Source organism: Budorcas taxicolor, chromosome 6, assembly GCF_023091745.1.
Source record: "Budorcas taxicolor isolate Tak-1 chromosome 6, Takin1.1, whole genome shotgun sequence".
Taxonomy (NCBI): domain Eukaryota; kingdom Metazoa; phylum Chordata; class Mammalia; order Artiodactyla; family Bovidae; genus Budorcas; species Budorcas taxicolor.
This window is the reverse complement of record NC_068915.1, coordinates 83,852,749-83,878,278: the sequence shown is the minus strand read 5'-3', so window position 1 is coordinate 83,878,278 and position 25,530 is coordinate 83,852,749. Positions and strand designations below refer to the sequence as shown.

General features: G+C 37.3%; 1 protein-coding gene across 1 annotated transcript in view; it reads left to right on the top strand.

Annotated features, from left to right (window-relative positions):
- Nucleotides 1-24,802, top strand: part of LOC128049987 (transmembrane protease serine 11D-like) — a gene marked incomplete at its 5' end in the record, with an annotated part of 37,316 nt that extends 12,514 nt beyond the window's left edge. The window contains 7 exons of the mRNA XM_052642295.1: nt 5,473-5,540; nt 11,395-11,549; nt 14,940-14,978; nt 17,967-18,144; nt 21,030-21,289; nt 22,443-22,585; nt 24,641-24,802. Coding sequence (XP_052498255.1) covers nt 5,473-5,540; nt 11,395-11,549; nt 14,940-14,978; nt 17,967-18,144; nt 21,030-21,289; nt 22,443-22,585; nt 24,641-24,802 — 1,005 coding nt within the window. The remainder of the gene's footprint in view (nt 1-5,472; nt 5,541-11,394; nt 11,550-14,939; nt 14,979-17,966; nt 18,145-21,029; nt 21,290-22,442; nt 22,586-24,640) is intronic.
- Nucleotides 24,803-25,530: the final 728 nt, after the last annotated feature.

Below are 25,530 nucleotides of genomic sequence, written 5' to 3'. Positions count from 1 at the left end.
GTAAATCTTATTCCTTGCTGCTAATCAAACAGATAAGAAGTAATGTCTCATATTATTTTGATTTGCATCTCTTTGATTACTATTAAGATTTAATCTGTCTCCAAATATTAATAGGTCATTTTTATAATTACATTTGTGAATTTCCTGGTCATGACCTTGCCCACTTTCTTACTGGAGCATTTGTGTTTTCATGTAAATCTGGAAAAAAATTATTTCCTTGTTAGAATATCAGAATTTGCCCGTTTTTCATCTGCATATATTTCTCTAACTTGTGATTTGACTTTCAACCCCATTTATAATCTAAGATTTTTTAATGCCAAATAGATTTAATTTTTTATGAAGCCAAAATTATCAATCCATCTGTAATTTATTTGTAATAAGATAGAAATCCAGCTTTTTCCCCAAAAAATAACTAGGTGGTGGTACCAAAGCAGTATATTAAACAGCATAATGGATTTATTTGTTGTACCACTTTTATCATACACTAAATTCTCCCTTTATTTTTCTGTATTCCCCTCTCTTTCACTGACTCATCTTTTCCTGTACCAGTACCAAACGATTTACTGTGGCTTTATAATTGAACATCTGGCAGAGAAAAATTCCCTTTGAAATTCTTTTGACATGTGATTTCCATAGTTAATCTCATTTATTCATACTTCTGTAGAAACACTTTGAATAATACTCTAATATAGTGCTTTATAGTTTATAAAGTACTTTTACATATATCATCTAACCTTCAGTTCATAATAGGTATATTATTTTTATAGATGGGTAAGTAAAGATAGTGAGCTTAAGAAACATGTCAAAGGCCATTCAACTAGAAAGTGCTAGAAAGAAAATTCAAACCAAGGTCTCCTGATTTCAAATATAAGAATCATACCATTCACCAGTGTTAATATGAGTCACATCATCATTCTTGTGTCATAGTCAGTAGTGTTATACTTAATGAGCAGTGGAATAACTCCAGAACTTTCTATTATATCAAATAATTCACTTCTCTTTCCTGATTCTCAGTTCATTCATTAGTAAAATAAAATCATTTGACTAGATGATTTTTATAATACATTCTAACTCAAAAAGCCCATGATTATGTGATTTTTGCACAAGATGCCATGCTGCCCATTCACCAGTTTTTCTCACCCTGCTTCTCTCACCATTCATTCCTCTGTACCTTTTATAGTCTCATCCTCCTCTACACTGACATTAAATGTTAAGATTCCCCAACTCTTTGACCTATGCCCTCCTGTTCTGTCACTATTTTCTGTCTCTAGATGATCTCAACCCTGACCAACTTCTACCAACACTTACATACTAATGTCTCATTCTGTCTCCAGCCCAAACTTTTCTTCTCTACTTCAGACCCTTACACCCAACTGCCTGCCTAATAGCTCTACTTGGCTCATGTAAAAACAACTCAAATATATTTTGTCCCCAAATCAAACTCATGATCACCCCATGCCATACTAGCCTTCTTCCAATAATTCTATCCCCATTAATTAAAATGTTATTTATTGTTTTCCAAACCAAAACCCTAAAACTCATCTTTGATATACTGTTCTCTATCATTGCAAATACCCAGGCTATAGGTTTTATCCCCTATTCTTTCCCTCAAATCCATTCATTTCCCTCCATATCTACTACCACCGTATCTGTCCAAGCCATCACCTCTACAATGAAGTACCAAAATAGCACCATAACTAATCTGGCTTATTTTGTACCTCAAATTGTTTATCCAGATGCAGCCAGAGAAATTTTTCTCAAATTGCAAATCTGATTTTATTACTTTCTTGTTAAAACACTTCCCCTTATTTAAGATAAAGACTAAATGCTTCACCACTAACAAGGCTTTCATTCTGGTCTTTCTATCACTCTAGGCTCCTTGCTTTCTATGCTACAATCGCCTTGCCTTTTCATTTCTTAAACACAAAGTGTTTGTTCCCACCTAAGGGTTTTTCATGTGCCATTCACTCTACCTGCATAGCTGTTTCCTTCCTCTTCAACCAGTTAACTCTGATTTTTCTTTAAGATCTCAATTAATATGCATGCACAATAATGAACAAGTAAATGAACAGTTAGTTAGGTAATACATGAACTGACACTCTTATATTCCTGGCTAGAGCCACACTGCCAGGTAAAGCAATGTCTTAAGTAAATCAATATACTTCTTAGAAGATTAAAAGAGAAAAGAAAACAAAAGCTCCATCAAATAAGAGGGTACTGAAAATAAGATAGTGATTTACCTTCTTGGAATAGCTAACAAGATCTTTTCCCACTCAAGATGAAAAAATATGTAACAACTGTAGGCATAATATGTATAATGTTTTATCCTTCATATGACTTCATCTGTTAACAGGTTAATGATTGTACTTTGCAAGAATTTAACTCAATAATCCATATCTCACTTCAATTCTTATCAATTATGAATCTCACTGAGGTTTAAGGATCCAAGGCTATTCTATATTTCAAAGATAGTATTGTCAACCAGGAGAGAAACATAAAATAGTTCTTTTTTTCATTGTTTACTTTATTTTTGCCTATTGTAATAAAAGGGTCAATAATACATGTTCCAAAATAAAAGATGTGTGAAAACAAACTCATCTGACCATTAAACAATAATTTTGAAGGGAGGAGAAAAGGACAAAGGGTTGTATATAAACTTCACTGAAAGTAGATGCATAGCCTCTAGGACTTGCAGCAGCCAACTGTGCACAGATCGATTTTTTAAACACACTTTGGACTGTTCTCCTCTTACAGATAAAGATAATGAGAGGAAGAAAGGTTACAAAATTCATTCAAGTTCCCAGAGAAAGCTTACTTCTCTCCGTATACCCTGTGTATACACTTCTGACCTAGCCCATTGTCTTCCTTTTCAAGCATTTGCTCACTGATTTTCTACCAAGCATTTGATAAGTTCTAATGAAAGAGTCCACAAAATTTTCATATTCTCTATGAAATACAGAATCTTATCCATAGGCTTCTTCTTTTATCCTCATATATGGATACCAGCCAATTAATCAACTTTCTTTATGTTGCTTATTATCTTCACCAAATTACCTCAATATTTTCCACATAGCAAAAATGTAATAATTAAAGTGGATTTTTAAGCCTTTGGTCAAGTCTAGCCTGTGCTGGTACAATACTAAATCATGAAATATAATTACAAGAAACATTTACTTAAATTTTAGCAATTCCTTCAGTTTTAGGTCAGTTCTTTCTACTTCTGTTAAAGTCAAGTAACATTAAACCTAAATCAGTTTACTAAACTACCTCCTACAATATACCATATAAACAAACACATTAAAACCCATCCTTCTGTCTGGTGTGAGATGGTACCTCATTGTGGTTTTGATTTGCATTTCTCTGATAATGAGTGATGTTGAGCATCTTTTCATGTGTTTGTTAGCCATCCGTATGTCTTCTTTGGAGAAATGTCTATTTAGTTCTTTGGCCCATTTTTTGATTGGGTCATTTATTTTTCTGGAGTTGAGCTGCATAAGATGCTTGTACCATCTCACACCAGTCAGAATGGCTGCAATCCAAAAGTCCACAAGCAATAAATGCTGGAGAGGATGTGGAGAAAAGGGAACCCTCCTACACTGTTGGTGGGAATGTAAACTAGTACAGCCACTATGGAGAACAGTGTGGAGATTCCTTAAAAAATTGCAAATAAAACTGCCTTATGACCCAGCAGTCCCACTGCTGGCCATACACACCGAGGAAACCAGAATTGAAAGAGACACGTGTACCCTAATGTTCATCGCAGCACTATTTATAATAGCCAGGACATGGAAACAACCTAGATGTCCATCAGCAGATGAATGGATAAGAAAGCTGTGGTACATATACACAATGGAGTATTACTCAGCCATTAAAAAGAATGCATTTGAATCAGTTCTAATGAGGTGGATGAAACTGGAGCCTATTATACAGAGTGAAGTAAGCCAGAAAGAAAAACACCAATACAGTATACTAACACGTATATATGGAATTTAGAAAGATGGTAATGATAACCCTGTATGTGAGACAGCAAAAGAGACACAGATGTATAGAATGGATTTTTGGACTCTGTGGGAGAGGGAGAGGGTGGGATGATTTGGGAGAATGGCATTGAAACATGTATACTATCATGTAAGAAACGAATCGCCAGTCTATGTTCGATATAGGATACAGGATGCTTGGGGCTGGTGCACGGGGATGATCCAGAGAGATAATATGGGGTGGGAGGTGGGAGGGGGGCTCAGGATTGGGAACTCATGTACACCCATGGCGGATTCATGTCAATGTATGGCAAAACCAATACAGTACTGTAAAGCAAAATAAAGTAAAAATAAAAAATTTAAAAAAAAACAACCATCCTTCTACAAAGTTAACTAGAATATGGCTGAACAAATGGTAGCATCCTATAATTCTAGATCATAGAATTTTGAGTGACTTTTTGCTTTCTTCTTATCACTTACTAGTACTTCTTGAATTTTTAAAAAAGGAAATTATTTTGATAAAACTAAAAGCCTCATAATTCTTAAAAATGTTCAAGACTTCTAGAAAGTAAAGAAGTTATCATATTTTCTAACAACTGCTTGGTCCAATATCAGCCTAAAGAAATGGATATTGAAAAAATAAGATATAATATGGTGTGACAGAGATTATGTAAACTTTACAGTCTCGAGAATTGACTTCAAATCCTGGCTTAATATAATATTCAGCATGCTACTTAATTTCCCCATTTGAACATCTTCACATTCACCTCAACCTTGATCCAACCTCACAGTACTAGCCAACAGAATCCGCTCCACGGTATGATGGGTTAGTACATCTCACCTTGCATCTTGGTAGAACTGTTCCAGTCACAGAATCACTACTAGTTCTCTGTGAAGCTAAACCTTATACCTCAAGTGAACCATTCTTGCTGGCACTGAGCAATGATTCAGGGGGAAGGTTAAAGTTAGACCAGGAAATAACAACTGATGTTAAAAATAACTCAAGATGTTTAGGCATTAATCAGAAACAATAAGGAAAAGACTGTCCTTTATTTCTCTTCCTCCTTCTCATCAGGCTCTCCATTGCTACTCATTTTAATCTGGTTTTAACCTATTTAAGAACTGTAGGATCACAGTGTAAGTTGTATAGTGTTGGGTTGGCTCATGCCCCAACCTCTTCAGGAACAGCCACAAGATCACATACCATGAGCTCTCATTGAGCAAAATGTCTGCTGTGTTTAGAATGGCTTCTAATGAAGATGCAGCCTGTTCATTACTATCTTTGTGTAATAGATGAAGAACAGACACTGCTTCAGAAGGTTTTTAGCCTGTCTAAATTGATCCCAGGTGTTCTGAAGTGGAAGTGAACTAAATTGAACTAAAAAAACTCCAGTCTATATTCTTCATTAACATAGTCCCATGTTTCAGTGTTGGAAAGAGGAAGGAGAGAAAGAACTGTAATTACAGAAAGGTGTTTTTTTTCCCCTTTCTACAGATTACTAGAACGTTCAAAGAGTCAGATTTAAAAAATCAGTTCGTCAAAGCTCATGTTGTCAAACTGAGGTAAGTGGAACTACAATATATATATAAGCCTAGACACAATTTGCTTCATTTGACTTTGTTCATAGCATAGATAATGAAAAAGACTTTAATACAATGTGTTGCAATATCATGAAAATAGTATCATGGGCAGCTTAAAAAACAACGTCACATTATCACATATGGTCTGTATATCTAGTAATGTGAATGACTGTTACTTCAATTCTTCATGGGAAAAGGAAGAGAGCTGGGTGACGGTACAGTAACAAGGCTATTTATAAATTCAGGGGATACTATTCACAATGCAGTCTGTGCAAACAGTGCCTTGTGGAGATGTGCAATGCTGTGATCCTGGGCATATTCATCCAAGATTGGAATGCTAAACCAACATCAAAAGTAGCTTTTCAGTTTTTGTCTCCCTGGAATGTTTTAAAGGATGCTGTGGCCAGATACAGACATGTCTGCAATGAATCAGTAATAGGGGAAGTAGCAGCATGCATATTTATTATTTTCCATTCCTACCTGAATGGAATACAGACCTATTCTTGTGATGTGATGTCATATCTCTCCCAACTAAAATAGTTACCCTTACTGAAGTGAAAGTAAAAGTGACTGGCCCTATCACTAATGTCTCAAATGTTCACACTGTTCAGTCCTTCAAAGAATGTAAAAAAATTCTTCAGAAGAAAGAGAAATTATACTAATTCTTTCTCAAATACTAACACCACAAAAAGATTAATTTTTCTTATTCTTGGTAAAGTCACCTAGTTAAGTACAAGCATGGCGCTCTGGTCAGGCTTCTGATCTCACCACAAAATACTAGTTGTTCTTCCCAAGTTCAACAATGACATTTGAATCACAAATTCCAAAAAAAATTGTATCAGTCCTCTTCTTGAACCTCTCAACAGAATTTAGCACTGTTGAGCTTTTACTATTTTTTGAAATAGTGCCAGCCCTTGGTTTCCATGACCCTCTACACTGATTTTCCTTTTCTTCTCAGTTATTTCATCTCAGTTTTCTTTTTTAGCTCTCATTCTTTCTTTTTACATTCCTCAAATGCCTGACTGTGCAGTAAGCCTCTCATCACACTGAAACTCTTTTAGGGGCTTCCCTGCCCGCTATGCTGGGAAAGATTGAAGGCAGGAGGAGAAGAGGACAACAGGATGAGATGGCTGGATGGCATTACCGATTCAATGGACATGAGTTTGAGTAAACTCCAGGAGTTGGTGATGGACAGGGAGGCCTGGTATGCTGCACTCTATGGGGTTGCAAAGAGTCAGACACAACTGAGCGACTGAACTGCCCCCTATATGCTGCTGCTGCTGCTGCTGCTGCTGCTAAGTCGCTTCAGTCGTGTCCGACTCTGTGCAATTCCACAGACGGCAGCCGACCAAGCTCCCCCGTCCCTAGGATTCTCCAGGCAAGAACATTCAAGTGGGTTGCTATTTCCTTCTCCAATGCGTGAAAGTGAAAAGTCAAAGTGAAATCACTGTTGTGTCTGACTCTTCATGACCCAATGGACTGCAGCCTACCAGGCTCCTCCGCCCGTGAGATTTTCCAGGCAAGAGTACTGGAGTGGGTTGCCATTGCCTTCTCCACCCTATATGCTAATTATTATCAAATTTGTATCTCTGGGGCCAGATCTCTTTTCTCATCTCTACATGTGAACATATACAGCCATCTACTTGATATCATAATATGGCTATCTTGCAGATAACACAACTTTAATACATCCAGACCTGAACATATCCTCTGTCCCCAATAAAATATGTTTATATTATATTATATTTAGTATTGCTATTATTGACTATGCCAAAGCTTTTGACTGTGTGGATCACAATGAACTGTGGAAAATTCTGAAAGAGATGGGAATACCAGACCACCTGACCTGCCTCTTGAGAAACCTATATGCAGGTCAGGAAGCAGCAGTTAGAACTGGACATGGAACAACAGACTGGTTCCAAAAAGGAAAAAGAATATGTCAGGGCTGTATATTGTCACCCTGCTTATTTAACTTGTATGCAGAGTACATAATGAGAAACGCTGGGCTGGAAGAAGCACAAGCTGGGATCAAGTTTGCCGGGAGAAATATCAATAATCTCAGATATGAAGATGACACCACCCTTATGGCAGAAAAGTGAAGAGAAACTAAAAAGCCTCTTGATGAAAGTGAAAGAGGAGAGTGAAAAGGCTAGCTTAAAGCTCAGCATTCAGAAAATGAAGATCATGGCATCTGGTCCCACACTTCATAGCAAATTGATCGGGAAACAGTGGAAACAGTGTCAGACTTTATTCCTTTGGGCTCTAAAATCACTACAGATGGTGACTTTAGCCATGAAATTAAAAGACACTTACTCCTTGGAAGGAAAGTTATGACCAACCTAGATAGTATATTCAAAAGCAAAGACATTACTTTGCCAACAAAGTTCCATCTAGTCAAGGCTATGGTTTTTCCAGTAGTCATGTATGGATGTGAGAGCTGGACTGTGAAGAAAGCTGAGTGCAGAAGAATTGATGCTTTTGAACTGTGATGTTGGAGAAGATTCTTGAGAGTCCCTTGCACTGCAAGGAAATCCGACCAGTCTATTCTAAACGAGATCAGCCCTGGATGTTCTTTGGAAGGAATGATGCTGAAGCTGAAACTCTAATACTTTGGCCACCTCATGTGAAGAGTTGACTCATTGGAAAAGACTCTGATGCTGAGAGGGATTGGGGGCAGGAGGAGAAGGGGACAACAGAGGATGAGATGGCTGGATGGCATCACCGACTCGATGGACATGAGTCTGAGTGAACTCCGGGAGTTGGTGATGGACAGGGAGGCCTGAAGTGCTGCGATTCATGGGGTTGCAAAGAGTTGGACATGACTGAGCGACTGAACTGTACTGAACTGAACCTCTGTCAGCAGTGTTACCTTCAACCTAGTTGCTCAAGAAAGAAATATGGGAGTTATCTTTAACTCCTGTCTCTCCCTCAACCCATACATACAATCATCTAACTTTCACAGTTCTGTTTCTTAAAATGTTTAAGATCCGTAACTGCAAACACACTGTCACACTGTCCTCAGTCATCTCTCTTCTGGACTTGCACCACCTCCTAATGAATCTCCTCTCCTCTAGTCTTGCTCCGTTCCACATTTTACATAGCAGCCAGTAAGATTTTTTTGAAATCATAAAGCTAAACATAGTATTTGCTTAAAGTTCTTCTAACTTCCACTCCTTACCCTTACAATATATAAACATATATTATGTCTGTATGTATAACATATGTGCATATATGTACATGTGTAACACAGTATATTTTAAAACAGAAGAGGAAGAAGAAAAAGTGATGTGAGTGTGTTTATGTGTATTTCAGGCAGAAAGAATAGCTTATATATGAAGTTTTTGAGGTTAAAAAGAGTGAAAAACTGAAAGCAGTCTAGAGGGACTGGTGAGTAAAGAACACCATCAGTTCAGTTCAGTTCAGTCGCTCAGTCATGTACAACTCTTTGCGACCCCATGAACTGCAGCACACCAGGCATCCTTGTCGATCATCAACTCCCAGAGATTACGCAAACTCATGTCCATTGAGTCGGTGATACCATCCAACCATCTCATCCTCTGTTGTCCCCTTCTCCTCCTGTCTTCAATCTTTCCCAGCATCAGGGTCTTTTCCAATGGTTCAGCTCTTCACATCAGGTGGCCAAAATATTGGAGTTTCAGCTCCAGCATCAGTCCTTCCAATGAACAGCCAGGACTGATCTCCTTTAGGATAGACTGGTTGGATCTCCTTGCAGTCCAAGAGACTCTCAAGAGTCTTCTCCAACATCACAGTTCAAAAGCATCAATTCTTCTGCACTCAGCTTTCTTTATAGTCCAGCTCTCATATCCATACATGACTACTGGAAAAACCATAGCCTTGACTAAACGGAACTTTGTTGGCAAAGTAATGTCTCTGCTTTTTAATATGCTGTCTAGGTTGGTCATAACTTTCCTTCCAAGGAGTAAGGATCTTTTAATTTCATGGCTTCAATCACCATCTGCAGTGATTTTGGAGCCCCCAAAAATAAAGTCTGACACTGTTTCCACTCTTTCCCCATCTGTTTGCCATGAAGTGATGGGACCAGATGCCATTATCTTAGTTTTTTGAATGCTGAGCTTTAAGCCAACTTTTTCACTCTCCTCTTTCACTTTCATCAAGAGGCTCTTTAGTTGTTCTTCACTTTCTGCCATAAGGGTGGTGTCACCTGCATATCTGAGATTATTGATATTTCTCCCCGCAATCTTGATTCCAGCTTGTGTTCATCCAGCCCAGTGTTTACAGTAGTAAAATCTAGCCCAGAAACAAGAATTGTAGGAGCAAACTCAATATTGGAAAGTTCAGTAAACCTTATAAACATACACCACTTTTTTTCTCCTTCCTCTTCTTTTTTAAAATACACTGTGTTACAGGGAACTATACTGAATATCCTGTGATAAACTATAATGACAAAGAATATGAAAAAACAAATGTATTTATATAACTGAGTCACTTTGCTGTACAGCAGAGATTGGCACAACATTGTAAACCAGCTATACTTAAATATTAATTTAATTTAAAAAATACTGTGTTATCAGAGAATCTGAGGTACAATAAGGCCAAAAAATCAGATGATGACTTCTGAAAAAACAGCTTGTTACTCACAGTTTACAAGAGGAAGGGATATGACTCTTAGACAGAGTTGTTATTAATATCAAATAAATGATGTATAAACAGAATCCTATTTCATCTATTTACATGTTTCTCTTTCAACAAAGGTCCCTCTTCTTTGAACTGTTTTTCTATTGTTGTCTTTTCCTTATTAATTTGTAGGCATTCTGTGTTTATAGGGGGCTTCCCTGGTGGCTCAGAGGTTAAAGCGTCTGCCTGCAATGCACGAGACCTGGGTTCGATCCCTGGGTTGGGAAGATCCCTTGGAGAAGGAAATGGCAACCCACTCCAGTATTCTTGCCTGGAGAATCCCATGGACTGAAGAGCCTGGTGGGCTATAGTCCATGGGGTCGCAAAGAGTCAGACACGACTGAGCGACTTCACTTTCTTTCACTTTCACTTTGTGTTTATAGGAGGCACCAAACGTTTCTTATTTTGAGTTCCGAATATATTCTCCCTGTCTATAGCTTATCTTTACAGTTTGTTTATGGAATCTTTTGTTGTAGAATATCAATTGCAAAATGTCTTATATAAGAATCCCTTCCTTCTCCTATATATAAAGACATTCTCTCATACCTGCTTATAAGTTTTAAATTTGTGCTGTTCACATTCAAATGCTTTGTTTGTGTGTGGTATAAGCAGAGATTTCTTGCATGAAAATCTCTTTATTTTCCTTCCTATTTGTAATACTACTTCTATAATATATTGTCATACATGTCTATGAGTCTGTTTCTGGACTCCTACTATGCTATGTACTCCTCCCAAAGTTTTACACATATTAACTCATATAACCTTCTTGAAAACCCATTTTAATGTGAGGAAACAGACACAGGTTAAGAAGAAAAAAAAAAAAAATCCACCTAAAGTCCAACAGTAAATGGTAGAGTTGGTGTGCATTCTGACTTGACTAGACGGACTTTTGTTGGTAATGTCTCTGCTTTTGAATATGTTATCTAGGTTGGTCAGAACTGGCATTCTGACTTCAAAAACAAGCTATCCTGAATGGTGGGTACAGTGTCCTATGCACTGAAATCAAGTGTTTGTAGGATACCATTGTGATATATCATTACGTATACAAACACTGTGTGTGAATCTGTCCGAATGTTAAATTTCTTAAGCAATTTTTTAAATGCTTAATCAAAAAGAAGATGTAAGAAGAACAGAAAATTATCATAATTGTACACTTAAAAATATTTTTATGGGTATTCAGGCAAAGCGGCAATGATGTGATAGCAGATATTATCATGAAATTTAAATTCACCAGAAGAAACAATGAAGCATCAATGAAAAGCAGAATCGAGTCTATTTTACACCAAATGCCAAATAACTCTGAAGACGTGACAATGAATCCAACTCAGTTAATATGCAAGTATAATTTTTTATATACCATTTCATTTCAGTGTATCCCTCTACAAGTTCTATTTCATGTTTTTATTTAATGAGGGACTCTTTTTTCCTAAATTAAATTTTGTGAAAACAACTTACTATGAGGTTAAATGTAATATATAGTTCTCTAATATAAAATATTCTGATATTTTAAAGAATCATATTCATATCATAACTTTTATTTGCTAAAATTTCTTTATTGTTTTTCCCCCTCTCAATATTCTTTATGAGGGACATTGCTGTCAGATGTTCAATTTGTAGGTATGTTATAAGGATGGTAAATAGCTGTTCAAGGTCAGAGAACAGTTTAATTTAGGATCCACCTCACTTGAGAAAAAAGTATGTAATTGGAAGGGGTCTGGTAAATACTTCTAGAATAAAGAAGGAAATTAGATTTAACAATGTCTCCATCTCCTCTCTGAAAATCCACACTACTTCTGCCTGGAACGGAATTCTAGTTCCATTGTTTTCCATCCCTATTGCGATCACTGTGGTCCAAGCCAACATCATTTCTTACTTAAACAATTACACTAGCCTCCAAGCTACACTCCGTCTTTACTTTCATAGCCCTTCCAATGCATTGTCCACATATTGATCAAGGAAATATTTTAAAATATAAATACAATCTTGTTTAAAAGTCTCCCATGTATTCCCACAAAATGAAACAAAAACACCACCTGTAAGCAGAATACCATATTTCCTGGTTTACTCAGGACGGTAATGGGGACCATGTCAATTGTCTAAGAACCATTATTAATATTACCCTTTACATGCTCTGATTTGGACAATAAATGATATGGTGATCTCATCTAAAGCACTGTATGATCTCATTCATGCTTACCCCTGCAGCCATTTATTATGCTATTCTCTTCCTCATTTACCACAATCTGGCCACACCTTTAACTTCTCCATCTGCAAAGATTCTCTCCTTCCTGCCCCAAGCCTTTGCATACACCGGTCCAGTTTCTTAAAACACTTGCTAGATCACTCCCTTCGGAGAAGGCGGTGGCACCCCACTCCAGTTCTCTTGCTTGGAAATCCCATGGACAGAGGAGCCTGGTGGGCTGCAGTCCATGGGGTCATGAAGAGTCGGACACGACTGAGCGACTTCCCTTTCACTTTTCACTTTCATGCATTGGAGAAGGAAATGGCAACCCACTCCAGTGTTCTTGCCTGGAGAATCCCAGGGATGGGGGAGCCTGGTGGGCTGCCATCTATGGGGTCACACAGAGTCGAACACGACTGAAGTGACTTAGCAGCAGCAGATCACTCCCTTGCATCTGTCAAGTATCATCTGGATCATTTCTTTCTAATGTAAGCCTTTTCTGACTTCCACTACTAAATTGTTTACCTCTGTCACAGACATCTTCATTTTCCTTCACAGCATTTATCATAGCCGAAACTACAAACTTATTTCCATGAGTTTGTATTGTCTTCATGCTACTCTAAGTTTTCTGAAGGCAAGAACCAGTCTGCCTTGTTAATCCTCCTTACTTCTCTTACTCAGTATCTAGTACATAATAAGTACTCTATTAATATTTGTCACATAACTTTTAAAAAAGAAATTACTCAATTCATGTATAAACACTCCTCCAACTTTGTCATGTACTACTATCTTAAGAAACCATGATTCAACTCATAATAAGCTCCAGATTAAAGGGTTCTGGTGACTCCCACATTGGACTAGTAGTTAATCAGCATACACTTGTTAAAATTTTACCAGCGATTAAAACAATGAAATCCTTTCCTATCTGTTGGCAAATAACCACTACACCAGGCCCACAAAGTTGCCTCTCTAACCCCTCCAAATTCTCCTATCCCTATCCGAGATCCAGACCCTGAAACTGCAGAGTTGATGCTTAGCACATCAAGGACCTCCAAGACACTGCTCCAGCTCTGTGGGTGGTTGTGTCCTGCCTGACTTGCTGATGTTTATTCAAGTTTGTCTAATGCCCACAACAACCACATACTATAGATCCTTCTATTGTCCCCACTCAGAAAATATAGATAATTGTCCAGGGATGAAGGCTATTGTTAAAAGTAAAGGTGTCAAAAAAAAAAAAAGTATAGGTGTCGAATGAGGAAAGCATGTACTCAAGTAGTAGCTAAAGGGATGGGAAAGATGGGGCTAATTCAAAGGATAGTTAGATGCTAGAAGGTACAAAATTCGGAAGCCAATACGATGTGGGAAATAATGAGAAAGGAGTTAGAGACCATTTCAGATTTCCAGCTATTGGTGGAAGTGATGTCATTTATTAAGTGTGTATGTGTTTGTGTGTGTGTATTAGTGGCTCAGTTGTGTTGAACTCTTTGAGACCTCATGGACCATAGCCCACTGGGATCCTCTGTCCATGGGATTTTTCAGACAAGGATATCAGAGTGGGTTGTCATTCTCTTCTCCAGGGGATCTTTCCAATCCAGGGATCAAACCTAAGTCTCCTGCAGTGCAGGCAGATTCTTTATCATCTGAGCCACCAGGGAAGTAGTAAATTGGGGCTAAAATTTGGGGACATTGAGTTTGAGATGGCTTTAGGACATTCAGAGGAAACAGCTCTGTAAGTAGAAATCGAACTGGAATAGACAGGCCTTCAGTGTCTGGTACCAACATAGTTTCTTTCTGTGCTCCCCCATCACTTTCCTACATGCAACATTTGTATTATCTCTACTGACTTCATTGCTCCACAAACATCTTATATCTTCATGCATTTGTGCCACTATACCTTTCACCTGGAATGCCTTTCACCTCTTGGCTGCCTGAAAAATTGCTTTTAGGTATTCAAAATACAATTCAAATATTATTTTCACCATGATAACATCTGTGAATCAGACAGCATTAGTAACGCTCTCCTTTCTCCTCTCTACTTTGCATTTAAATTTATTTGAATGATTCCTTAATTTCTTTCTATAAATTATGTGAGAGCAAACCCTCTATATTTTGTTATACCTGGAGTACTACAAATAATATCAGTCTAGGAATACAGATATAGTTATATATATATATATATATATATATATATGTGAAAAATTAATTTTGTATCTCAATGACTATGTTTCTGTTTTCCCAAGTAAACTGAGTGACTTGAGAACAGAAATATCTTTTAAATATCTTTTAACTGTTTGATGAGAAGTTAATGCACAAACTTTAGTGTGATTAATGACAAATTGGGGCAACATAATAAAGGAAGTTTTTTGGAGCCTGTGACTCAGATTGTCTCAGCAGGTCTGGGGTGGAGCCTAGGAATCTAAATTTAGCAGTCCTACAAATGATTCTGATTATGGTTGTCTGAGGACTACACTTTAAGAGATGAATGTGAAATGATATACAGTCTTTTTTGTATTGAACTGACTCTCCCTCTTTTTTAACCCTAGCATTAACTGGCCAGGATACAGTACAATTGTTCACTCGAGGTAAGATTTTAAATTACTTTGTAAATGTGGTTTACCAAAATAACAAGGGTAAATGTTCAAGTGATTTATACTCTTTGCCAAGGAAGTATGTATTGAGATGGTATCAGTAATCTTAGTTTACTCATGTAGGTTGTTGTTGAAATTAGACACTGCAAACTTCATTGGGCTATGAAGTGATATTTAGGTTTTCTCCTATTTTCAGAAGGAGAAAGAAGTATTAGTGCCATTTCACCCACTCTGTATCAAGTTTGGTCTCATTAAAGTTTTCTTGGCAGCTTTGGCAAGTTTCTCCAGCCCTGATTCTATGGTAGCGTTTTAGCAGACTTGCAAATTACGTTTGGCTGCACCATTTATATAGCTTTTCCTAACTACCAGAATAGTTTGCTTTGTGATAGATTTAAGTTAATCATAAAGTATAATTAAAAAATTACAAAAACATTATGAGTTTTATGTGTATAACATAACAGAAAAGTCAGGGTTTTTCAATGTCATTATATATACTCTCAGGCTAGATAGCAGACATATAAACCCCTTGAAAAGAGTAGTTTGCTCCTTAGGCTGATAACATGTAGTTAGAAATTTGTTTAATATATCTTGATAGCTGGCCTATCTCAGATACTTAAGTGATATTATAAGTTAATACTTCCTCTATGGGTATTTTTCAACTTCATGTATATTTATTTTAATAATTAATGCTTCTTTTTTATTAGAATGTGCTTAAATAATTTACTAGGGGCTTCCCTGGTGGCTTGGATGGTAAAGAATCCACTTGCAACTGGGAGACCCAGGTTCGATCTCTGGGTCGAGAAGATCTCCTGGAGAAGGGAATGGCAACCCACTCCAGTATTCTTGCCTGCAGAATCCCATGGACAAAATAATTTACTAGAGAACTTCCTTGGAGTATGCAGCAAAGGAACCTATATGCCATTTATATTCTTAATAGAAGTCTGTTCCTCCTCTATCTGGGAGAGCTGTTGGAAAATAAATGCCTTTGGATGGCATCCTATTGAAGTCATATCACTTACCTTAAGAGCTGGTTCAGCAACAGAAATTTTTCATGGTGATTTACCTCTAATTTCTTAGTAACATACTAACCAAGAGCAAATAAACCATGAAAGTAGGAGTTGAGTGATCAAGCCCACTCCAGCGCATTTCAGCTTTGGCCACTGGAGTATCATGGGCTTTCTTAAGATGTTTAAATAAACCTAATCTAGATACTTAAAAACTTTCAATCACCCTCAAGAATATTCTGTGGACATAAAATAATTCCTTTTCTAGGGCCCATTTGGTAAGATAGAATCAGTTATGGATGTGGACTGGGTCGTCCGTGATGAACTGCATTACCACTACAGTCTTCATGATAAGAGCAGTTTCCCTCTAACGTCACTATGCACATGAATCACTTGCTAAATACAGCTGCTAGGAAGTTCTGGGAACCTAATGTATGGCTTGGTGACTCTAGTTAGTAACACAGTATTATACATTTGAAAGCTGCTGAGAGTAGGTCATAAGTATTCTCACCAAACATACACACAAAAATGAGTTCACTGTGTGAGGTATTGTGGGCTTCCCAAGTGACTCAGTGGTAAAGAATCCACCTGCCAATGCAAAGATACAGGAGACCTGGCTTCAATCCCTGGGTCAGGAAGTTCCCCTGGAGGAGGAAATGCCAACCTACACCAGTATTCTTGCCTGGAGAATCCCATGGACAGAGGAGTCTGGCGGGCTACAGTCCATAGGGTCTCAGAGTTGGACAAAACTAAGTGACATGCCCATGCATACATGTGTGAGGTGTGAGATGTGTTAATTATCTTGAACTTGGTAATCATTTTGCAGTGTATTTGTATATCATATCATCACATTGTACACTTTAAATACATACAATTTTATTTGTCAATTCCTTAGTAAAGTTGGAGGAAAAATGCAATTTTTGATTTGTTCCCTAATATGGGTCTGAGAGTCAACATTTCTTTTTGTTGTTGTTCATCTTTACTGTGGTACAGCTGACAAATAAAATTGTAATATATTTAAAGTGTATAATGTCATGATTTGATGTATGTATATATTATGAAAAGAGTTCCTTCATCTAGCTAATTAACACATTCATCACTTCATGTATTTATTATCTCCCTCCCTTTTTTTGGCAAGAACATTTAAGTTCTACTCTCTAGCAAATTTCAATTATATAATACAGTGCTGTCAGACATAGTCATAATGTTATACATTTGATTCCCAGACCTTATCAGCTTATATCATCCTTTAACCAAACTCTTCCTATTTCCCCTACACCCTGGCAACCACTTTCTACTGTTTCTAGGTGTTTGCTTTTTTTTTAATTTCCACATAGAAGTGATACCATGAACTATTTGCCTTTCTCTGGCTTATATCCTTAGGACAATACCCTACAGTTTCATCCATGTTGTCGCAAGTGACAGGATTTCCTTCCCTTTTAAGGCTGAAAAACATTCCAACATGTGTGCATGTTTCTACGTGCATATATACCACACTATTTCTTAATCCACACATCTACTGATAATCACTTAGATTGTTTCCACACAGAGCCAACATTTCTATCAAGCTTTTTGGAGACACTCATGTTGCAGGTCCACAGACCACATTTTGAATAGTAAGGCTATTGAGAAGATGGATATTCCCCAGGGAACCTGTGGCCTCAGCTAGTTCCTCTAGCACTGACCTACCTTAACCCCCACTCATGACAAATTCCAAAGAACTCTGAATCTGCCCCACAATTTGAAGCCTTCATGACAATCAAGTTCAGAAATGTTCTCTAAAATGAAGTCTATAGGTAACAGTCAGATAAGTATTCTAAAAGTATAACATATTGATCATGCTTTTGGAAAGCCTAGCATGTCCTGAGAAAGAATACATAAAAGACATAAAAGTCATAAATTATAGTGAAACTCTTACAGCATCTCCCAGATGTAAGCGTCATGATCTTCCTAGCACATTACTTCTCTTTCCCATTAGAATGTGGGGTCCGCTCAGACCTGATAACATTGTCTGAGGAGAGAATCATGGGAGGCATTAAAGCTGAGGAAGGAGACTGGCCATGGCAAGTCAGTCTACAGTGGAGCAGTTCTCACCGCTGCGGAGGAGCCTTGATCAGTAATACGTGGATCCTGTCAGCAGCTCACTGCTTCAGAAGGTAAGACTGCAGTTCCCTATCCATCTTAGCATGCCCTAGTTGTTTCAGAGAATACTTACATCTGTGTTAGAGGGTATCGATCAATCACATAGTACTAGAGATATTAAGTAACTTGCCCAGAATAACACTGCCAATGTGCAACACAGGTAAGGTTCATAAATTCAACTGATTCCAAACCTTGCTGAAAGAAAGGAAAAGAAGGGTGGGAGAGAGGCAGACAGAGAAGAAGAAGAGTGCCTTTTAGCATCTTCACTAAAATGACCTGAGTAAAACAAGTTTAGTGTAAAAAAAAAAAAATCCATGTATTTGTTTGTTGTCAAATATTTTTTCTTTAGAATTTCTAACTAGCACTTACTCTTCTGCAAATTGCTATACCTCACAAAAGTATCTCCTGGACAATATATATAATTTCTATTGTTCATATAACTCTACTATCAAAACTCCACAAAACTCTCAAGTTATTTGGTTACATTTTGTTTTTATTCAACATTAGGAGCATGTTGAAATTATCAGCTTCCAATTCACAGAACCTTATTTTCATCAGTCTGTATAAGACTTTTCTCTCATTTTATTTTTCTCCTGTCATACCTGAATTTCAATACTAGTGCCTTCCCTGCCCCCATAGGCCTCACCCAAATACTTGACATGTGTCTTTAAATATGCAATTACCTGTAAAACCTTTAGTTTGTGTGTGTGCTTCTTTAATTTATACAAGTAAAACTGTGTATAAGTCTCATATTGTTCCTTAGTGTTTTTGCTCAACCCTGGCAATTTTAATCTGGTCCACAACTGAATGCACCATATCCCTTCATCCAGCTAAGCTGCGCCAACTTCCCACAGCCACAGACTGCAGCACATACAACTTTCTCTCATGCCTGCATATGTGCCTCTCTATAAACCTTCATCACATCACTGCAGATGGTGACTGCAGCAATGAAATTAAAATATACTTGCTCCTTGGAAGGAAAGCTATGACAAACCTAGACAGCATATTAAAAAGCAGAGACATCATTTTGCCAACAAAGGTCCATATAGTCAAGGCTACGGTTTTTCCAGTAGTCATGTATGGATGTGAGAGTTGGACCATAAAGAAGACTGAGTGCCAAAGAATTGATGCTTTCGATCTGTGGTGTTGGAGAAGACTCTTGAGAGTCCCTTGGACTGCAAAGAGATCACACCAGTCAATCCTAAAGGAAATCAACCCTGAATTTTCACTGGAAGGACTGATGCTGAAGCTGAAGCTCCCCAATACTTTGGCCACCTGATGCAGAAGGCCAACTCACTGGAAAAGACTCTGATGCTGGGAAAGACTGAATGCAGAAGGAGAGGGAGACGACAGAGGATGAGATGGTTGGATGGCATCACCAACTCAAGGGACATGAGTTTAAGCAAACTCCAAGAGATGGCAAAGGGCAGGGAAGCCTGGCATGCTGCAGTTCATGGAGTCGCAGAGTCAGACATGACTGAGAGACTGAACAACTACAAATAAACCTTCAAGAATTTCTCTGACACACGCACCCAGAAGTGTATATACAGTGTGCTAAATACACTGCAGTGCTTTCCAGAATTTTGTATCTTCACATTTAATGCAAAAGAGTTTGAACTTCTTTCTCACCAACACAATATTATTTTTTCAATTTTTTCCATTCTTATGAATATACATTAGATGCTCATTACTCTTATAATTTTCACTTCTCCACTTACTAGTGAGTTTTTTTCATGTCTACTGGCTGTTTGGCCTTCTCCTCCCATAAATGCCTATTAATATTTTTGTTCATTTTATAATGGTTCTCTTTCCATTTATTGTTGGTTTATAGAATTCTGTTTATTCTACAAAAATTTTAGATGTTAAACATTGCAAGAATTTTCTCATGGTTTTTCATTCATCTGATAAATATATCTATGGTGCAGTTAATTTTGTTTTTAGTTTTATATATCTTTTAATTGATTTGCTTTTTTAATGTTACAGATATTTTATTGAAGTATAGATGATATACAATATTATATAAGTTATAGGTGCACAACACAGTAATTCACAGTTTTTAAAGGTTATACTCCATTCATTATAAAATATTGGCTACAATCCCTGTGTTATACTATATATCCTTATAGTTTATTTATTTTATCCATAACAGTTTATAGTTCTTAATCCCCTGCCCTATCTTGTGCCTCCCCCTCTCTCTTCCCTTAGTAACCATTAGTTTGCGCTCTATGTACAGCACACTTAATATTAATTTCACGAAATTCATTCTTCTTAACTGTTCAGTTTGTATTTTGGGAGTTTGGCAAAAAGCCCCTATTCCTAGATCATAAAGATAATGCCTTACATTTTGTATATATTAGTGCTCTGTCTCTCTCTGTATTCATGCACACAAACATATGCACCAAAATCTTCAACAAGCAACATATTTAGTACAGAAAAATCATTTATCCACTGATAAGACAAGGAGCTCATTCATCACTGCTATTTAAATGGGGCTTCTGCCTAAAGGAAAGGAAAAAATAACAAAAGGAATCAGTTAAAACTAAAGTGAACGGTGTTTCAGACTTCTTAGTTGCTTAAATGGAAGGATGTAGAAAAAGGAGAAATGAAAGAACAGTTTTGCTACACTAGTGTTCATCAAAGTACCAGGATATCCTCATTGGAACAGAACACCAGGATGTTCATCACCCCACAATATGTTTGCTAAAGCATTTCCATGTTTCTTTAGACCAATGATCATTGTGCCAGTAAAGAGTTACAGAAATAGATCCCAAAGAAATGTCGATCAAATAGTTCCTAAATTGGGGGGCCGGGGGGCAGGGCTGGATGACAAACGCAAAATCCAAACATTTGAAATTCTCACAAGTTCTCTATTCAAATAGCATGTTTTCATATTTTTTAGCTACTCTGATCCTCATCAATGGATTGCCAACTTTGGTACTTCCACAACATCTCCTCAACAGAGAGTAGCAGTAAGGAGTATTTTAATCCATGACAATTATAATCCTGAAACTCATGAAAACGATATTGCACTTGTACAACTTGATAAAGAAGTCACCTTTAACCGATATATTCATACAGTGTGTCTCCCAGAGGCCAACCAGGCCATTTCTCCTGGTTCCACTGCCTACGTAACAGGATGGGGATCTCAGAGTTATAGCGGTAAGTCTCTCAGGAAAAATAAACACAAAGACAACAGCAATATCTCCTGGTACTTGCCACTATGCACTTTTTTTCTAATCAAGGGACACCTTAAAGGCAGGTTCTACAGAGAGAATCATCCTACAGTTTGATCATCCTAAGCTCTAACAAGAGTTCCCTCAGCAAAGGAAAGTGCTGTCCCTAGAAGCTATAGGGAATTCTCAATTATAGTAATAGGGAAATGTGAAAGGAAGTGACGAAAAAATATGAGTTCTTCAATGATCCAGAGACTCTACAAAGACTCAAGTGTCTCCCCTAAAGAGAAAATGTTAAAAATTTAAGATAGAATTTGGATAGGTATCCTCTAAGGGTTTTAACAACCTTTAAGGTATCACCAGCCATTTAAGTTATTCTGAAATGAAATAAAATTCTGCCTTTACAGCAAGAAATTCTGTGTATACACAAGTGTTTTTCACACTTGTTTTTGAAGTGAATAAAATCAGATAAAAATAAGGATAACATGAAAGAGCAAATATGACCAAAGGGAAAACAAGAGTTATCAGCGAGGGAGTGGAAGGGTAGAATTAAGAATATGTGCATGTTTCTACCCATGTTGTAGACCATCTCTCCAAGGAATAAAACAAAAGCCTCATCGTCCTAAAAAAAAGTTCATTGTATTTTCATGGCCCAAAGTAATTTGGTATAATAGATAAAATTTGTGCCAATGAGAAAAAATGGCAATGCCATTGTGAAGAAACGTCAATACTCAATAAATTCATTCTTTAGCCTTGAAACCAGATTGGTTACTCTTTTGTTACTAGATTAAAGGTTACTTCAACATGTAAATTTCTAATTCAGAATCACTCAGTGGATATTTCAGAGTCTACTAATCTATTTTAAGGAAGCAGATGCTTTTCCCTTATGGTCTAAGGGGCACTATATCACAAAGCTAAAGTAAAACAAACAAAACAAAGATACTGATGTATGTAAAGGGGTTATCCGTCTCTAATGCAGAAATCATTGCTAAGGAAAAGACTCCTAGGACATCTTCAGTAGCCTTCTTTGCTGAGTAAGAGATATATTTGGAGTACAAATATTCTTTCCTATATTCACCATAGCTTCATTAATTCATCTACCCTGAAGTCCATTTTATTTTTCCCTTTATACTTAACAGGCAGCACAGTTACAAATCTAGAACAAGCACGGGTCAATATAATAAGTAATTATTTATGTAATGCACCAGCTGGTTATAATGGAGCTGTCCTGTCTGGAATGTTATGTGCTGGAGTACCTGAAGGTGGAGTGGATGCATGCCAGGTAAGTTCAAGACAGCCTTATCCATGTCATGTTCAAGTTTATAAGCACTTACTAGCATGTCTTACCATGATAGATGTAATAGTAGTAGTAGTGTTAGTTGCTCCGTTGTGTGCAACTCTTTGTGACCCCATGGACTGTAGCCTGCCAGGCTCCTTTTTTTCATGGGATTCTCCAGGCAAGAATGCTGGAGTGGATTGCCATTCCCTTCTCTCAGGGATCTTCCTGACCCAGGGATCGAACCCAGGTCTCCTGCATTGAAGGCAGATTCTTTACCATCTGAGATACAACATAATTTTACCCTAAATGTCTAGATTTTACAGATTCTTATATGAAATTTTCCTGCATTTTCCACTCTGGGCCTCACTGATTTTCAGCTAAAATACTATAATGCCTAGAGTTTATGTCTCAAAATAGCACTTTACATAAGAATTTATAAGATCCTATTTGTTTTTGTTCATTCATTCATTTTTTTTTAATTGCATCACTTAATTTCTATGTGCCAGACTTTGTACTTATCTAACATCACTTGAGCTCAGCAGGTGTATGGTCTAGAAGAGAGAACACAGGCCTAACTGTCTGTTCAGTGAGGCGGTAGAGCTGGCCAAATATAGGAAACATTGCATCTATTAAACTAAGTCCCTCTTAGTTTAATATTTGCTCGCCCTCTCTTGGTAACATGTTTTGTAGAGAAATCTCTTACTATAGAAGAAATAGCAGGAAAACACCGTGAAGGGAAAGTGCTGAGAACTGGCAAACTGTAGCACATATGCATTCTCTAAAGGAGCCGGGAGCCAATCGGCTCCACACAGGGAGTGTCATGCAAGCTGGTGATTCAGACACTAAACCCTTCTCCCCATATACACCAGTGATTAAGCACTCATGGAAGAACTAACTACTAAGAGCAGTCAAATGAATACCAAACTATGCTAGAAGCATACTTGGTGATAATAGCTGACTTTTATTAGTACTGACTATTTAGCAGGATGTACTCAGAGTGCTAGGTGTGTTAAACTCTATTAAACACATAAAATTATTATTTACAGAGGAAGAAGCTGAAATACAGAGGGCTGTTATGTGGCTTACTGGAAATCATATAGTCATTAAGTAGAGGATTAAAACCTAGACCAATTCAAGAACCTCAGACTTAACCCATGATGCAACATGGAAGATATACAAATTTTTCTCTCCATATGGACTATTACATGTAAAAATATTTAGTTGATTGATTTATTATCAATATTATAAGTGGCTCATAAACATTTCATAAGGAATGCTTTACCCATTGCCATATAAATTTCTTTTCTATTATTCACCAAAAGGATATTTTTGATATATCAATACTATACATGAAACACTATGCATTATGCTATGAATAGGAAGATAAAGGAGATTTCTAAAAACATGTTCATTCAATAAATATTTTCTTAGCATCTCCTTTAGGCTAGAAGCTTAGGGCATAGCAGTGTCCTGAACATGTATGCTTCTCTTCCCTGATGAACCTTACAGTATAGCCTGAAAACTACACACTGAACAGTATCATAAATGCAGTGAGGGTTGCAGAGATGTGCAACTGCTACAACGAGGGGAGCTGACTCAGTGGGAGTAAATTCAAAAGGCATGCAAATGTGCTTGTATAAAATAATGAAGTAGCAATGAAGGAGATATACACGGGGTGTGGGAGCACTGGCAGTAAAAAATAACCTAGCCCAAAGCTAGCAGGGGTGACACTGGGGAGGAAAGGTGGAAGTCAGGGGTAACCCCCTGAAGGAGGGGAGCCTGGTGGGGGTAGCAGGCTGGTGAAGTCTAGGAGATGTGCTTCTCATCTTCTCACACTTGCTGAAGGAACAACGTGTGTACTTGGAGGATTTTTTAAATTTTTGCCTGACTTAGTATATAGTATTTCAACAGGAAATGTAAGACTAACTTTTCTGTCATTATGTATGTGATTTCTATTATCATAGAAATAAACTTCTTCATACTTTTGGATTGTCTTAAAGTTTATTTATTTATTTTTTGTCTTCAAGTTTAAATAATCTATCACTCTATTTCCTTCAGGGTGACTCTGGTGGCCCTCTAGTACAAGAAGACTCACGGCAACACTGGTTCATCGTGGGGATAGTAAGCTGGGGGTATCAGTGTGGCCTGCCAGATAAGCCAGGAGTGTACACGCGAGTGACAGCCTACCGTCACTGGATAACCCAAAAAACTGGGATCTAGTGCAATAAATACATCTCGGTTCAAGCGTCTGAATGCAGACATGCCTGTCTAAATTTCTAAAACTTCCCAGCTGCAAAAGAAACTAAGCGTCCTATTTTAACATTGTTACATAAATATGTTTCACACTATTTAATCTTTCTCTGTTACTATGGGTTTATATTTTCTCAAGAAAATTACATGAATGTTGCATAGTACTGGGGCTATGTGCCAGGGGAAACATAGTAAACTAGTTCCAGAGGTAACAATTATGCTATACTTGTGATAACCTAAGTACTAGTGAGAAAAGCAGGTACCCGGAGAGTGGAAACTAGAGGCAACTGCACAAGTCTCCAGGGTCAGAGGAGTTTCCTCTAAGGAAGTCTCATTGAAGCTGAGAAAGGGGCAAAAAGTATAGAAACTTGCAAAGGAAAAACTTGTAGATAACATTCAGGACAGAACACCATGAGGCAATAAAAATACTAGTTTTTAAAATTTCTGGTTACTTAATATTTTATATGAGGTGTGAGTCCTAAAAGTTATGTATGAAGTCACTGTAGAATCATATAGCAATCTTAATTATCTTGTAGGAACATGCTCCCAAGAGAACTAACCAATGAATTTCAGGCACTTAACAATCCAAACTAGAATATTCACTCCTCATCAGAGAACCAAAGAATTATAATTTTCATAACTATTATTTAAAATACCTTCATCTATGTGAATGAGAGAATTTGTCTCCTCCATAGAGG